At 56.5% G+C, this 14,514-nt stretch overlaps 1 protein-coding gene across 1 annotated transcript in view; it reads left to right on the forward strand.

The window, feature by feature from the left end:
• The first annotated feature begins 4,427 nt into the window (after positions 1-4,427).
• STK32C (serine/threonine kinase 32C) overlaps positions 4,428-14,514 on the forward strand; it is an 82,464-nt gene continuing 72,377 nt past the window's right edge. The window contains exon 1 of the mRNA XM_061191701.1: positions 4,428-4,689. Coding sequence (XP_061047684.1) covers positions 4,428-4,689 — 262 coding nt within the window. The remainder of the gene's footprint in view (positions 4,690-14,514) is intronic.

Here is a 14,514-nt window from a genome sequence, read left to right on the forward strand (position 1 = left end):
AACCCCTGTGTTCATGCCCGTAGCTCATTCTTCTGTCAGGGTGTCCATCGGAACTTGGGGCATCTGGGAGAGCAGCCTGCTCTCCTGTCGGGCTGGATTCCCACGTGCAGTGACCCCCACCATTCCCCTCTGGAGTCTCAGACACAGAGTTGCATCAGGACACGTGGGCAGAGACATTCACAACCGCCTCACTCATTTTAGCAAAACCTGGGAAGGATCCCAAAGGCCAAGAAAGAGAAAGCCATGAAATGAACGAACAATAGCTACTCACAACAACAAGAATGAATCTTAGAAACAGCTTTTGACAGAAAAAGCAAATTCCAGGAGACTTCATAGAGTATGAAATGCTTTTCATACAAGCAAAACTAAATGATAAGCTGCAAATGTGAATGATAAGATTCTAAAACAAACAATCAAGAGACGAGTTCTCTCTCAAAAAATCAAGAGACAGGAAAATCATATTTTCCTGTGACAAAATATGAGCTGGGGGAAGCAGGAGATGGGGTGCACCTGGTGGGTGTTATGGGCTGAACTGTGTCCCTCAAATCCAATCCCTGACCCCCCAGCACCTCAGAATGTGACTTATTTGGAGGTAGGGTCTTTAAAGAGGTGACTAATGTTAAATGGGGTCATTGAGTGGCCCTTATCCAGTGTGACTGGTGTCTTTATAAGAAGAGGAAATTAGGACACAGACACACAGAGGGATGACCTCCGGAGGACAAAGGGAGAAGACGGCTGTCTGCAACCAAGGAGAGAGGCCTCAGGAGAAACCAGTCCTGCTGACTCCTTGATGTCAGACTTCCAGCCTCAGACCGTGAGAAAATAAATTTCTGTTATTTAACTGCCTGGTCTGCAGGTTTTGTTACCAGAGCCCCAGGAACTAATGCAGTGGAGGTCCGAGGACAGGTGGTCCCTCAGTCCAGGCCGGGGCAGAGGGTGGGGTTGCTGGTGAGTTGGGTGGCCGCTAAGGGCTATTTCATTCTTACACTTCAGAACATTTATACTTTTTTTAAGGTTTTTTTTTTTTCTCCCCGCGCGGCTTGCGGGACCTTAGTTCCCTGACCAGGGATCGAACCCAGGCCCTCGGCAGTGACCGCTCATAGTCCTAACCACTAGACCGCCAGGGAGTTCCCAGAACGTTTATATTTTGCGTGTGTCCCTTTGTCTGCGTCCTGCTACACAGCGAAAGAAGGGTTGCAGTGGGGGCGGGCGCAGCACCAAGCGTCTGCTGCCCGCCTACTGGGTGTGGGGGTCCTAACACCCATTCCTGCTCAAGCCTGGGCCTGGGGGTCGTTCTCAGATGCCAACAGGGCCGTTCCCACGCTCCAGCTGGGAACTTGGGCAGCTACTTGCCTCCCAGGCCTTCTTTCCTTCATCTGTGAAGTGGGATGGTCACGAGAGGTGTTTTGTAGGGTGGCTTATACCCGGAGTCTCACCCAGACCTGATTTAATGGTGGGACTTGGGACTTCTGAGCTGATAATATTTAGATGAGATTTTGGACTTAGAGTTGAAGCTCTAACGGTGAGACTTCTGGGGATGCTGGGATGCGGTGAATGTATTCTGCACATGGAATGGGCTTAGATTTTGGGGGACTAGACGGTGGACTGTAGTGGGTTTAGTGGTGGCCCCCCAAAAGATATGTCCACCCAGAACCTGTGAATGTGACCTTACTTGGAAAGAGGGTAATTAAGTTAAAGAAATCAAGAAGGTATCATCCTGCGTTAAGGTGAGTTCTAAATCCTGTGACAAATGTCCTGATAAAGGAGAAAAGGGGAGAACACACAGATGAAAAGACGATGTGATGATGGAGGCAGAGCTTGGGGTGATGCCTCTGCAGGCCGAGCGATGCCAAGGACTTCCTGGGGCCGCCAGAAGCTGGGAGAGACGTCTCAGGACCTCCAGAAGGGACCACCCCTGCTGACACCTTGATTTCAGACTTCTGGCTTCCAGAACGGGGAGAAAACACACTTCTGTTGTTTTAACCCACAAGTCTGTGGTCCTTTGTCACAGCAGCCCTGGGAACTGACACACTAGGAGCCTCATGGAGGTAACGCACTGCCCATGATCCTGTGTGGGCGCTCCCATGTGCTGGGTGTTGTGGACACGTTTATCTGGTTACTGAGTCACTGACAGTCCCCTGTCACTGGCACAGGATGGAGAAGGCCCTGTTCTCACCCTGCTGAAGTTCCTGATCATTGTGGGCACCCCTGGGCACAGGGACACTTTGCTGGCCTCACTGCCCCCTCCCCGTTCACAGGTAAGTCCCTCCCAGGCCCCTAGAACTTCACAGTGGCCCTCGGTGGAGTGCGGCAGCCTGGTCTGCTCTCAGGTGAGGCAGCTCCTGACCTTTGCTCTGTCTCCTGCCCACTCTGCACCCCTTGCTCTCAGCCTGCCTGGGGCGACACCCTGCCTGGGTGCCCCCCGTCTTCAGAAACATTCCTTCACTCGCTGCTGCCCCGGAAGGATGGCTACAGAGCCCCTCCTCTGTGCCGGCGCTGAGCTGGGTGCCTTCAACACGCTGACCGGGAGAGGGCAATGGTAGGAGGGAGCCATGTTCCGAGAGCGGCTGCAGCTCAGCATAAGGAGGCTGAGCCCAGCCTGGGAGCCCAGAGCCCAGGGAACCTGCCTCCCTGGAGTTTAACTCAAGACTGGATGCGCGGCAGGTGGTCGTCGCTTAGGTTATGCTGCGGTAAATGCACCTCCCAAATCTCGAGGGCTTCCCACAGTGGCTGATTTCTCCCTTGTTCTGTGCATCCACTGCTGGTTGGAAGGTGGTCCCCAAGTGATGGGGACTCCCTCTTAGCCAAGGGGGCATGTATGGCCAGTCTGAACACTGGCTCCTAAAGTGTGGCTCAGAAATGACACAGATCACCTCCGCTCACATTTCATTGGTCAAGCAGGCCACAATGGTCAAGGGGCTCCACCGAATTTCAAAGGTGGGGTCGGGGACAAGCGTAGTTCTACCTCGGGCAGGAGACGGGAAGCGGGAACAGCCAAGACTATGTGCCACAACCTGGGGTGGGGGGCCGAGCCAGGTGAGGAGCTGCGAGGGCAGGACAGAGCCCAGGGTGGCTGAAAGATGTCCACGGAGGGACGGGCGGTGGCGGGAGAGACCCGCAGGTCCTGGTGCCTTGGCCTGCAAGCCGGGTGGGTGGTCCTCTGTCATGGCGGGGCTGGGGTGGGTGGTCCTCTGTCACGGCGGGGCCGGGGTGGGTGGTCCTCTGTCATGGCGGGGCTGGGGTGGGTGGTCCTCTGTCATGGTGGGGCAGGGGTGGGTGGTCCTCTGTCATGGTGGGGCAGCGGAAGGCCCTTTCAGGACTTCCTGGGGGAGGAAGGAACCGCCAGCTCTGCGGGCAGAACCTAAGGAGGCAAAGGCTTCCAAAAGTCTGAGTAAGACAACTCATAACAAAACAATTCTTCAGTGAAAAAGTATTAGGCGCAGGGAGCTGGGCGGTACTGAGAGTCTTCTCCTGGGTCGTTGGCTGTACAGAGCGCTTTATCCGCGAGGTCTCTCCTGGCCAATCGAATGTGGGGAGGCGCATCGAGGTCAAATCGCGCCTCGGACCCCCCCCCCCCCCCCAATACGCTGCACAAGGTCTCCGGGAGGCCTGAGGCGCGGACCATCGCCAAGGCGTTCCGCTCGGGAACCGTGCCGGGCGGACTACACTGAGAGCCGGACTGGAGACCCAACCAAGGGTACCCCAAGAGCGCAGGCGCGTGTGCCCAGCGTCGCCGTGACCCCGGGCGCGCCCGTGCGTGCGCGTGCGCGCGCGCTCGCTCTCAGGCGCTGGGCCGGCCGACCGGAGAGGGGCTCGCGCACCGGGCCCGCCCCCGCCCCGCCACCTCCCTCCCTCCCTCCCTCGGCGGTGCAGCCGCGTGGGGGGATCGGCGCCAGACCCGGGACCGCGGGGCTGCGCGTCCTGACACCGACCCGGCCTCGGCCCCCGCACAGCCGTTTCCCGCCGCCCCATCCCGGGTCCCGCGCGTGGTCTCGCCGAGGGCAGAGCCGCAGGATGAGGTTTAAGGCTCCCCCGGGTCGGGCGGCAGCAGTCCGCAAGCCACCTTTGTTCACAAAGGCCAAGGGGACCCCCTCCTTCTCTCCTGTCTCTGCCGCCGCGTCGTTGTGCGCTGCATCAGCCCCTACTGAGGCGGGCGGCGGGTATCCGTAGCCGCTCGCCGCACCCCGCTCCGGCCCCGCCCCGTCTCCGCCCCCGGCGCTCACTCCGCCCGGACTCCTTCCCGCCGGCCCCGCCCCGGCCCCGCCCCCGCGCGCTAGCATTCGGCGGAGCCGCCCGGGCGGCCAGGACCCGCGAACGCCGAGCCTGGGGCGCGAGGCGAGCGGTGCTAGTCGCTCCAGCTCCTGCTCCCCGCCCGGCGGGCGGGCCATGTCCCGGACTCTGGCCGCGGCGCGCACTCCGGCCCGGCCATGAGGAGCGGCGCCGAGCGCAGGGGCAGCAGCGCCGCGGCGCCCCCCGGCTCGCCGCCCCCCGGCCGCGCGCGCCCCGCCGGCCCCGACGCGCCCCCCGCCCCGCCGCCGCCCGCCGCCGGCCAGCCCCGGGCCAGGGACACGGGCGATGCCCGCGCGCAGCCGCGCCCCCTGTTTCCGTGGAGCAAGTGGAAGAAGAGGATGGGCTCGTCCATGTCGGCGGCCACCGCGCGGAGGCCGGTGTTTGACGACAAGGAGGACGGTGAGAACGGCCGCGGCGGAGACTCCGGGCCGCTCGCGGGGACAGCGTTGGGACCCGCGCCGTCTGGGGACTCCGCGCGCTCTCGCAGCGGGGCCGCGGCGGGAGGATTTCTGCGGGTCGGGGCACCAAGGCCTCCCGGTGGGAAGGCGTCAGGGGCGTCTCGGTTTCCGAGGAAACTCGCGAACGGTGCTTGCGGTGCCCACGCGTGTCTTCCGTGTCCAGTGGCGGCGCGACGGGCGGAGTAGGCCGGCCGGCCCTGCGGGGTGAGGGTCTGCGGTCGGTAGGCGCGAAGGCCCCCGCAGTAGCGAGGGCGCTGGGTTTGCATTTTCCTTTCCTGCGAGGTGTGAGCGCTCGGTTGTTACTCTGCACCTGAGGTGTGCCGAGTTTGCGAAGGGTGATGCCTGCCCCACAGGTGGCGCGGGGGCCCGGCCCTCGGAGCTCTCAGTGTAGGTGACGGCGCCGCGTGGCTGCCGGCGTGCCCACCTTTGCACTCAGATGTGCGGTGGAGGCTTGCCTTTGTGCAAAGACCTGCCCTTTTGGGAACTAGTTTGCCCTCAGGTCCCCCTACAGGTAAAGCTAGTGACCCGGAGGTGGGCGCTGGTGGAAAGCAGGAAAGACCCGCAGGCACGCCTCCTGGAGCCCTGCTGGACACCGGCCCTTTCACTTAGCACCCTCGGGAAAGGTGGCTGTGCAGTGTCCGCCCCTGGGGCACTGTGGTACTTTCACAGGCAGACATACAGCTCTTCTCTGCAGATGTCATGCAGATAAGTTAAATGCTACAAGATGACACATTTGATGTTTTTTTGACATTTTCTTAAAATAGTCGGAATATGCATTTTCCATTTGTAGGCAGCCTGCAGAAGTAGGATGGATCTTTTATAATTTTAGAGCACAGCTCAGCGAAAGAGCCCAAGCTATTTATTTCTGGTAAATAATTTAAGCATTATAGGAAATTACAATCATACGCCCTCAGGCCAGTGTTGGAGAATGTGCAGGCCACGTGGGCAGTCCTCACGGACAGCGATACGCAGCCTGTTGCTCAGGGAGGCCTGGGCTCGGATGAGCCTGGCCCCGGTCACTGGGGAGGGGCATGGAGCCTGGACTTGCTGGAGGGGCATTCAGGACCAGCCACGCCCACTCAGTGTGTTCTGGGGAGACCTGTCTTCGTGTTCTGAACTTTGGAACACAGCTCACTGCTGGGAGTGTTTCATATGTTATATGTTTTTGTTTTTAGAGTAAATATTCAAAGTGGAGAAAGCCCAGAGTGAATTAGGAACTAATCAGGAAGCAGATTTGCATCTAGTTTCTGGCTGCACGATGAGAAAACGTCTGAGAAATACATCAGATGTCTGATTTCAGTACTTGCTGGTGTCAGCCGAGAGCTGGCCACTCTTTCATGTCTTAGCATTATGCTCCTCAAGGCAGGTGATGTAGAAAGAGAGAAATTGAGGTAACACAGTGGCTGCCTTCAGCTTTGAAAGGTAGACTTTTTCTACCTGTTCACAGTGTGTTATGTCTCAGAATCCAAGGATCGTTATAGAGGGACCAAGAGCACAGAATCCATTTATGCTGCCCACAATCTGATGTGAGAATTATTTAACACGACCCCCTTCTCCCCACCCCTGTCCCCATTTGCCTGAAGCAGGACGGCAGAGGTGCCAGGCTTCAGCTACAGGTGTTCGCTCTAAAGCACATGTGCCCATCAATCACCTGCTCATCCCGGGGCATGGTGGCCACATCTCCAAACTGAACACAGCACGAGACTTACCTGGGCTTTGTTTGGTAAGATTAGGATGCCAAGCCTGGCGCTGGTCCAATGGCCGTGGATGTGATCCAGGTGGGCGGCCACTTTGTTCCACTTTTATTCCATGTTTTCACGTTATCGTCAGGGCGCACACGACTTGGGAATCACAGTATGTGTTTGCAGAGAGAATGTTGTACAGCTCTTGGCCTGAAGGCTGTGGGTTTATTTAGGCAGAAGGAGTGGGGTTTGGAAAGGCGGAAGGCCAGTCTTTCAAGAGGGGAAAGGCTGCACCCGACCTTTCTTTCAGGGTGTGAAGTCGTCCCCCCAGACAGGGTCCCACACTTCCTCGGCCCCGTGCAGGGTGAGCTGAAAGAGGTGACGGTGCTGTGCTGAGGACATGCATTTACTGGGACTGCACGGTTGCCATGGCGATGTGAGACCTGATGAATTTTTTAGATTAAAATACCCAATTAATATATCAGATTTGGTATGCAGAGAAAAGGAAAAGAGAAAATAAGAGTGCAATTTAACAGTGCCAGGTAGATTCCAACTAAAAAGCGGAGTTATGACACATAGGATCTTAAATGTCCCCCTTCCCTGTTAACCCTGAGGTGCCTGAGCCACTCTCCTTATTTGGCAGGTGTTGGGTGCGTGTTCAGAATTCTCTGGGCTTCCTCCTCACACCAGAACCAAGGGGCCCTTTCCTCTTCCCGAAACCCCATGCCTCCTCCTGTGCGACCCCTCTCGGGCTTCAGGAGCAGTTGATTTAGGGGTTGACCTTGCTCGGGACCTGCCCCAGTGCTGCGGGGTGCTGGGCAGGCCCCTTCATTCCTCTCGTCTGGGTGTCCCCACGAGGGTGCTGAGCGGGGTTCCATCACTTTCTGCCAAGCAGCTCGGTAACCGGTAACTGGGGGGCACCCGCCCTTCTCAGCAGTCTGGCTAGTCTCAAACCTAACATGGTATTAGCTTGTTAGTGGGGGGCAACTAATCACCGAGAAGGTTTGCGTTTGCCCAGAGAACTGGAAATATGGGGGCCCTTGAGGGCTGGAACGCCTGGCCTGGGTGTGTTGGGTGGGGTGGGCAGTAAGGCGGGACACGGGGCTACCAGAATCTCATAACCTTTTTCAAAATTTATAAAACCTTTGTTTTTTTAATTATAGAAGCATTAAAGTGTATAAATTTGTAAAAGAGTTTAAGACTTTGCTAAAATTGTCCTATATAGGAAAACCAAGACATCAGTAATTTCAGCACTGAGACCTATTAGCGTACCTCTGCCCCAGCCTTTTTCTAGGAATGTACCCACACATCAGCCATATAGAAACAGTCTTTATGTCTTTGATACAGAAATGGGATCATGCTTCATATACGGTTTTGTCTTAACCTGCATTTTTTACTTAGCAGCGTGTCATGACTGTCTTACAGATCTACAGCATCCTTTGTTGGCTAAATTTACAATAGTGGTTCTCAACCCTGTGAACTAGACTCAAAGGATGCTCTTAAAAACTGTGGATGCCTCCCCCGGAAATTCAGGTTGAATTTGTTGGGGTGGAGTTGGGGGGCGCTGGAGCTCAGGCACCAGTACATAAACAATTTACCAGTGAGCATCCTTGTATGTTCATCTTTGTACACTTGACATTATTTCCTTAGGATAACTTCCTAGGAATGACATCGACAAGTCAGAAGAGTGTGCACGTAGAGTGGCTTGGTGCCGCTGGCCAGCTCCCTTGGAGATGGGCAGTCCCGGCACAAGACATGGTTGTCCTGGACGGTTGTTACATGGTGGTGACCAAATGGATGTGGCTGCTGTAGGTGCGGGGTACCCAGACGAAGGAGGAGGTGGGGAGACCAGTAGCAGACAAGGAAACATGAATAAATATGGTGAGCGGCAGGAGGGGCCAGAGGAGAGAGAAAGAGGGAGGCCTGTGTCCGCGGTGGCTGGCTGGGAGGGAGATCCTGTTTGCCGGCTCTTGGAGCGCATGGAAGTCCTCTTTCTCCGATCCTCACCACCTTTGGGTGTTAGTGGTGTCTATTTTTTGACCGTCTGAAAGGTAAAAAGATTGTATTAGTGCTCCGAGTCTCTTTGGTTACCAGTGAGGTTGGTAATGTTTTTCTTTCCATGTTTGGGGCGTTTGTGCTCTTCTCTCCTGAATTGCCAGCTCTCACCCCTGACCTGTGCTTCCTGTTGGGATGTTTGCTGCCCGGTTTCTTTTCACGGTTCCCAGTATATAACGGCATGCCCCGGAGCAGTCATTTATCTTTCTGTGTTGCTAGTTTTTTTCCGTGTGGGTGTGCTTAGTTTTTGTGTGGTCAGATTCATCAAGATCTTCCTTTCTGGCAGTTTCCGGCCTTGGTGCCCTGTTACGCCAAGCACAAGTGATACTCATTCCATTTATAAACCTGCACCTGCACTTTCTTCTAGTACTTCTGTGGTTTCACTTTTCATGTTGCAAATTTTGGTCAGTTTGGACTCAACGCTGGCCACAGTGAGAAAGGTTTCCTCCCGTGGGCCCTGCTCTTGCTTAGGTTGGGCGCGTTCATTGCCTGTTTCGGTCGAATTGTGAACGAGATCTTTGCAGCGATCACGTTCCACCCTGGTTAGTGCTGGTATAAAGGAAAGCTTAACTTGGAAAAATATCCGTCCCGTGTGTGGCTGCTGTGCTAAGCCTCCCGTTAGTCCTCATGGCTTTTGAGTTGATTTTCCCAGGCTTCCTGGGTGGTCGGTCGTGTCACCTGCCAACAAGGACTCGGTGACTTTACGGTGCTTACGCCCACTCTTCCCCATCGTGTGCCCAGGGCTCACGGGCAGCGGAGAGCGGTGCTGAGCGCACGGGGGGCTGACCCGATCGTGCTGATGGGGCCGTGGTTCCAAAGTGACAATCTAGCCCTGTTTACTGAGTCTTTGTCCAGTGGTGCGTGGACCTGGGTTTTAATAGGTGTCTCTTCCCTTCCCTCCTGACCCTGGGAAGAGGGGGTGGCTGGCGATGGGGGTGGCAGCTCTCTGTGGCCCAGGCTCGGGCTGATGGCAGTTCACACCCCGTCCCCTGCAACGCGGGGGCCTTGGTGGCCAGCAGCCTGGTGGCTGCAGACCCTGGGTTCCTTTACCAGCTGGCAGCAACGGTGCAGAGGCCCCCGGTGCAGGGGTGGGCATTTGGGTTCAAGGTGGGGAGGAGGTGTGTGGTCCCGGCTGGCCTTGCACCCCTGCTCCTGGATTCCCTGGGTTCCCACATGCAGTGCCAGGTGTCCCGGCGGGGCCGTTGGGTGGCGCTGAGTTTGCTGTGTTCCTGTGGCTGACGAGGCTGGTCTGGGATGGACTTGAGACCCACTGTCGTACTTTTTTATGTAACAAATGTCAGCTCTGCACGTCTATCCATCTGGCTGTGTGTTTTAAAATGCTAAAAATAAGTTGATTTTCTTTTAAAAATTTAACCACCCATCCTTCCAGTTGAGAAGTAATGCAAGGATGCATTGGAGGTAAGTTTTGTTCAGGGCTTCTCTTTGAGGATGGAGCCTCCCAAGGCCCCAAGATGGTCTGAGGGAGGCAAAGCCACAGACAAGCAGTTATTCGGAACAGTGTCGAGGCAGCTCACAGTAGCTAGCTCCCAAACTGTCAGGGGCCCCCAGTCCCCTGGGGACCTTGTGACAATGCAGATTCTGATTCAGCGGGTCTCGGGTGGGGCCTTGGGGTCTGTGTTCCCATCCAGCCCCAGACGGTGCCAGCGTGCTGGACACGGAGAGGACACACTCTGGGTGGGAGGGCTTAGCGAGGACCCAGCAGGCGGATGGTGGAGTGGGAGTGGGAACCCACGGGGCGTGGTCCCCAAGGCACTGGCCCTATGCACAGAGAGCAACAGGGGGCCGCCTGCCCTGGCGCTCCACTGGGCCATGGCAATGGTGTTGGCGATGGATGGGAGTTTCCAAAGCTACTGCTCGCCCTTCGTCTGGAGACGGGCTGGCTCTTCCTGCAGAGGCATCTCATTTAGTTTTGTTCTTACTTCTGTATCGTGCGTAGCCTGCTACACACGTACCCAAAACATCAGTAGCATTTTGTATCCTGCATTTTCAGCTGACGCTACAGCCTGGACTTCTTCCTTTGCGATGACTAGGACTCAGCAATGTCCTCTGATTCTCACCCAGATGAGGCAGAGGACGCGCTACCAGAGGCAGGTGGCCCCGGGCTGTGTGGACACCCCCCTTCTGGTCGCTGTGTCCTCTTGTCCTGGCTGCACTGAGAGTCCAGCCCCACGCCCGGGACGTGCCATACGGTGTCTGCTGTTGTAGGCCACCCCAGGCGGGACCTTCCTAGGGGGCCCCCGGCCAGCCCTGCGGGCCCCCGCGAGCCCGGTGGTCCCTGTGTTCAGGGTCTGTGCTCCGTGGCCCTGGTCCCGATTCCCCTGTCAGTAGGAAGCTCAGAACCAGATTTGGTGTTCGTTCACCTTAGTGTGGGACCAGGCCTTCTACCTGGTGTCATTTTTCCTTCCCAATCAGATTGTTCCTCCTCATTTGAAAAAGACGTAGAACTTTGGGTTTCTTCCTACCTGCCTCACTCTGCTATCTCTGTATAACTCTAGGTAGAAATAAGGCTTTGGTAACCAGTGTTTCTACGGGCCGGTGAGGGTCCGGTGAGTGCTGAGCCTTGCTGTTCCCGCAAGCTGTGTGCACGCCCCCTCCAGCCCTGCTCCTGTTCCCCGGGTCGGGTCAACACGTCGTCCACGGTGGCTCCTCTCTGGGGCCTCCTTCCCGCCTGGGAGGTGGGCGCACGCTGACCAGCGCCCTGCAGAACACGCTGGGCTCCCCTCTCTTCCCCAGACACTGGCCGGGGCCAACGTGCTGAATGATTTTAATGCTCAGAATTGGAGACAATTTGGGAGAAGCTACAATTAATAAAATTATTGTTATTTTTAAAAACTGGAAAGCCTGCTTCATCAAAAACTTTTTTTTTTTTTAAATGAAAGCTTCTTTCTTTCTTTCTTTCTTTCTTTTTGGCTGTGTTGGGTCTTCGTTTCTGTGCGAGGGCTTTCTCTCTAGTTGCGGCGAGCGGGGGCCACTCTTCATCGCGGTGCGCGGGCCTCTCACTGTTGCGGCCTCTCTTGTTGCGGAGCACAGGCTCCAGACGCGCAGGCTCAGTAGCTGTGGCTCACGGGCCTAGTTGCTCCGCGGCATGTGGGATCTTCCCAGACCAGGGCTCGAACCCGTGTCCCCTGCATTGGCAGGCAGATTCTCAACCACTGCGCCACCAGGGAAGCCCCCAAAACTGTTTTGCCCGTTGACCTGAAATCTATTATCTAAAAACCAAGGCAGCTGACCGAGATCAGTGTGGCTCCGTCCAGCCCCACATGGATCATTTGTCCCCACCCTCCGCGTCCCCAGGTGTGACACATGCCTCCAGCATGCGGCCCGCGCAGGCGTGGCCCCAGTCGGCGCTGTGCAGACCCGGCTTGGTGTTCTTTAAGTCGTGAAGCCAAGGAGATGATGTGGGTGAGAGTCAGCGTCGCCCCCAGTTTATTAAAAATAGGAGCTGAGCACATTCAGATTGCTGGTGTTTAAACGCTGACTTGGCAGGTCTCTGCCCTCACATCGCGGCTCTTCCTTCACATGCACCAGGCGGGGCTTGTCACCAAAGCCAGAGACGGGCAGCTTTGCGCTCGTGTGTCTGTGAGTCTGTTAGGCCTGGCAGGACGCTCAGCCTTCTCAGGCACCAGGCACCCCCCCACCCCGCCCCGAGCAGGGTCCGAGGTGCTCAGTGCCGTCCTCCCGGGCCCCGCATCGGACTCGGGCCCGTTTCCGGAGCGCCCGGGCCCTGGGAGCCAGGAGCGGGGTCTTGGTCCCGGTAGCTCAGACCGGGCACTGTTTTATTATTTATTGCTGGTAATAAAAACCCCTCAAACTTAGTGACTTAGCAACGACCATTTTTATGACTTCTCAAGATTCTGTGACCTGGGAATCTGGACAGGGCCCAGTGGGGGTGGGTCCCCTGCTCCACGTGCCACCTGCAGAGCCAGAACGTGCTTGATGGCTTCCCGTTCACGGTGCCTCGTGGCGGCTCAGAGGCCTCAGGCTGGTGGAAGCCTCCGCGGGAGTCGTGTCCCTGGGGGCGGGGGGGTGTTCCTGGGGGGAGGGGTGTCCTTGGGGTCGTGTCCCTGGGGTCTCAGTTCCCGCTGGCGGCTGCCGGATCAGTTATCTATGACCGCTTAACACATTGCCCCAGAACGTAGCGGCTTAAAGCGACACACATCACGTCCTTGTTTTGGGAGTTGGTAACTCTCGGGGGTGGCTCAGATCCCGGCCCCGTGCTGCACTGTTTCAGGAGCCCCCTGTGGCTGTCCTGGGGTCATGTTTGTTTGCATTGTCCCCGGTTCTTTCCTCTTTTCTTTTTCTCCGTGTCAGGGTCCTCTTGTGTTTCTGAAATCATATTTTAGCTCCTCAGGCAGAAAGGATAATTTGCAAAGTTAGCACAGGACTGAGAGAGGAGAAAAGGAGGAAGATAAAACAGAAAAGGAGAGAAGATGCAGAGAAAAGGGGGAGTAAAAAAATCACGCGCTGAAGAAAGGGTTGGGCCCCAGCGTCCATGTGCTTGTGCATGGGCTGGCGTGGCCCTGCCCGGTGGCAGGTCTGCCCGGTGCTGCGGGCAGTGGCAGCTGAGACGGAGCAGCGGGTGGGCAGCGTGGGGTGGGTGGCTGCCACCCGGACGTCTGGGGACAAAGCGGAGAAGGGAGGCCCGGGCGCTGTGCCCCGTGCAACTAGAGTCGGACGGTGGACCCTCAGCTGTGTGGATCCCGAGGCTCCCTTCCCAGAGCCCACAGCATTTGGAATGTGCCGAAAGGAAGGGGCTTAGCCGACAAAGAGCCCCCGGAGCTGGGCCTGGCACAGACCCTGTGCTGGTGCCGGGGGTGTGAACCATCAGAGCAGGAAGTGGTGGGAGGGACCGAGAATTTGGGGTCAACTCCTGCTGTCCCAGGCTGCCCTCCGACGACCTCAGCCCCCCCACCCCCACCCCACGCTGCCCTGGGCTCCTCTCCAGGGTCACTGACCTTACGGGAATCAGCGGGTGTGAGCCTGCGGCTCCTGCATCCTCACCGTGGCTGCGCACCCGTGGATCCCCTCCTGTCTGGTGACCAGGCATCATTATTAACGGTGTCTCCTTTCGCTCTTAGACGTGTCCCAGTTTGGATGATAGATTATACGGCTGCCCATCTAGCTGCCAGACACTGTTGCCAGATGATCCTTTTTTCCTTTATAGCTTTTTATTATATAACGGAAAGGGACAAAAAAAATATTAAGACTTTCAGTGTCTTATGTAATCTCACCGCTATTATAACAACCATTTGCACTTTTTCGTATCGCCTTCCAATCCATACTTGAATGCATACAAAATATCTATTACTTTTTTAAAACTTTTTTAAAGTAAACTTTGTTTAGAACATTTTAGCTTTACAGAAAAGTTGTGAAGGTGGTACAGAGGGTTCTTATATATCCCACGCTAGTTTCCCCTAACGTTAATATTGTACCTTTGTCATAACTAGGGAACCAGTGGTGAGACATAGTTGTACTAGTCAGGGTTCTCTAGACAAACAGACCAATAGAATAATAGCGTTTGTGTGTGTGTGCATGTGTGTGTGCGCGCGTGTGTGTGTGTACACACATATGCTTACATACATGTATCTAAGGAGGTTCATTAAGAGGAATTGGCTCAGGCAGCTATGGAGCCAAGAAGTCCCACAACCTGCCGTGTGCGAGCTGGAGCCCCGGGGGAGCCTGTGCAGTGATTCAGGGCGAGTCTGAAGGCCTGAGACCCCGGGGAGCCGATGGTGTGGTCCCAGCCTGAGGGCAGGAGAGGATGAGACCAGGGGTCCCTGCTCAGCAGGGCGGCAGGAGAGGGGGGCCTCCCTCCTTCCTCCACCTTCTGTTCTGTTGAGGCCTCAGGGCACCGGTTGACGCCCACCCACATCTGGGAGGGCCACCTACCCTACTGAGTCCCGGGTTCAACTGCTAATCTCATCCGGAAACTCCCTAACAGACACGCCCAGAACACTTTAATCTGGGTGCCCAGGGCCAGTCAAGGTGACATCTGAAATCTCTCAGTA

This window comes from Eubalaena glacialis, chromosome 1 (assembly GCF_028564815.1).
Source record: "Eubalaena glacialis isolate mEubGla1 chromosome 1, mEubGla1.1.hap2.+ XY, whole genome shotgun sequence".
Lineage (NCBI taxonomy): Eukaryota > Metazoa > Chordata > Mammalia > Artiodactyla > Balaenidae > Eubalaena > Eubalaena glacialis.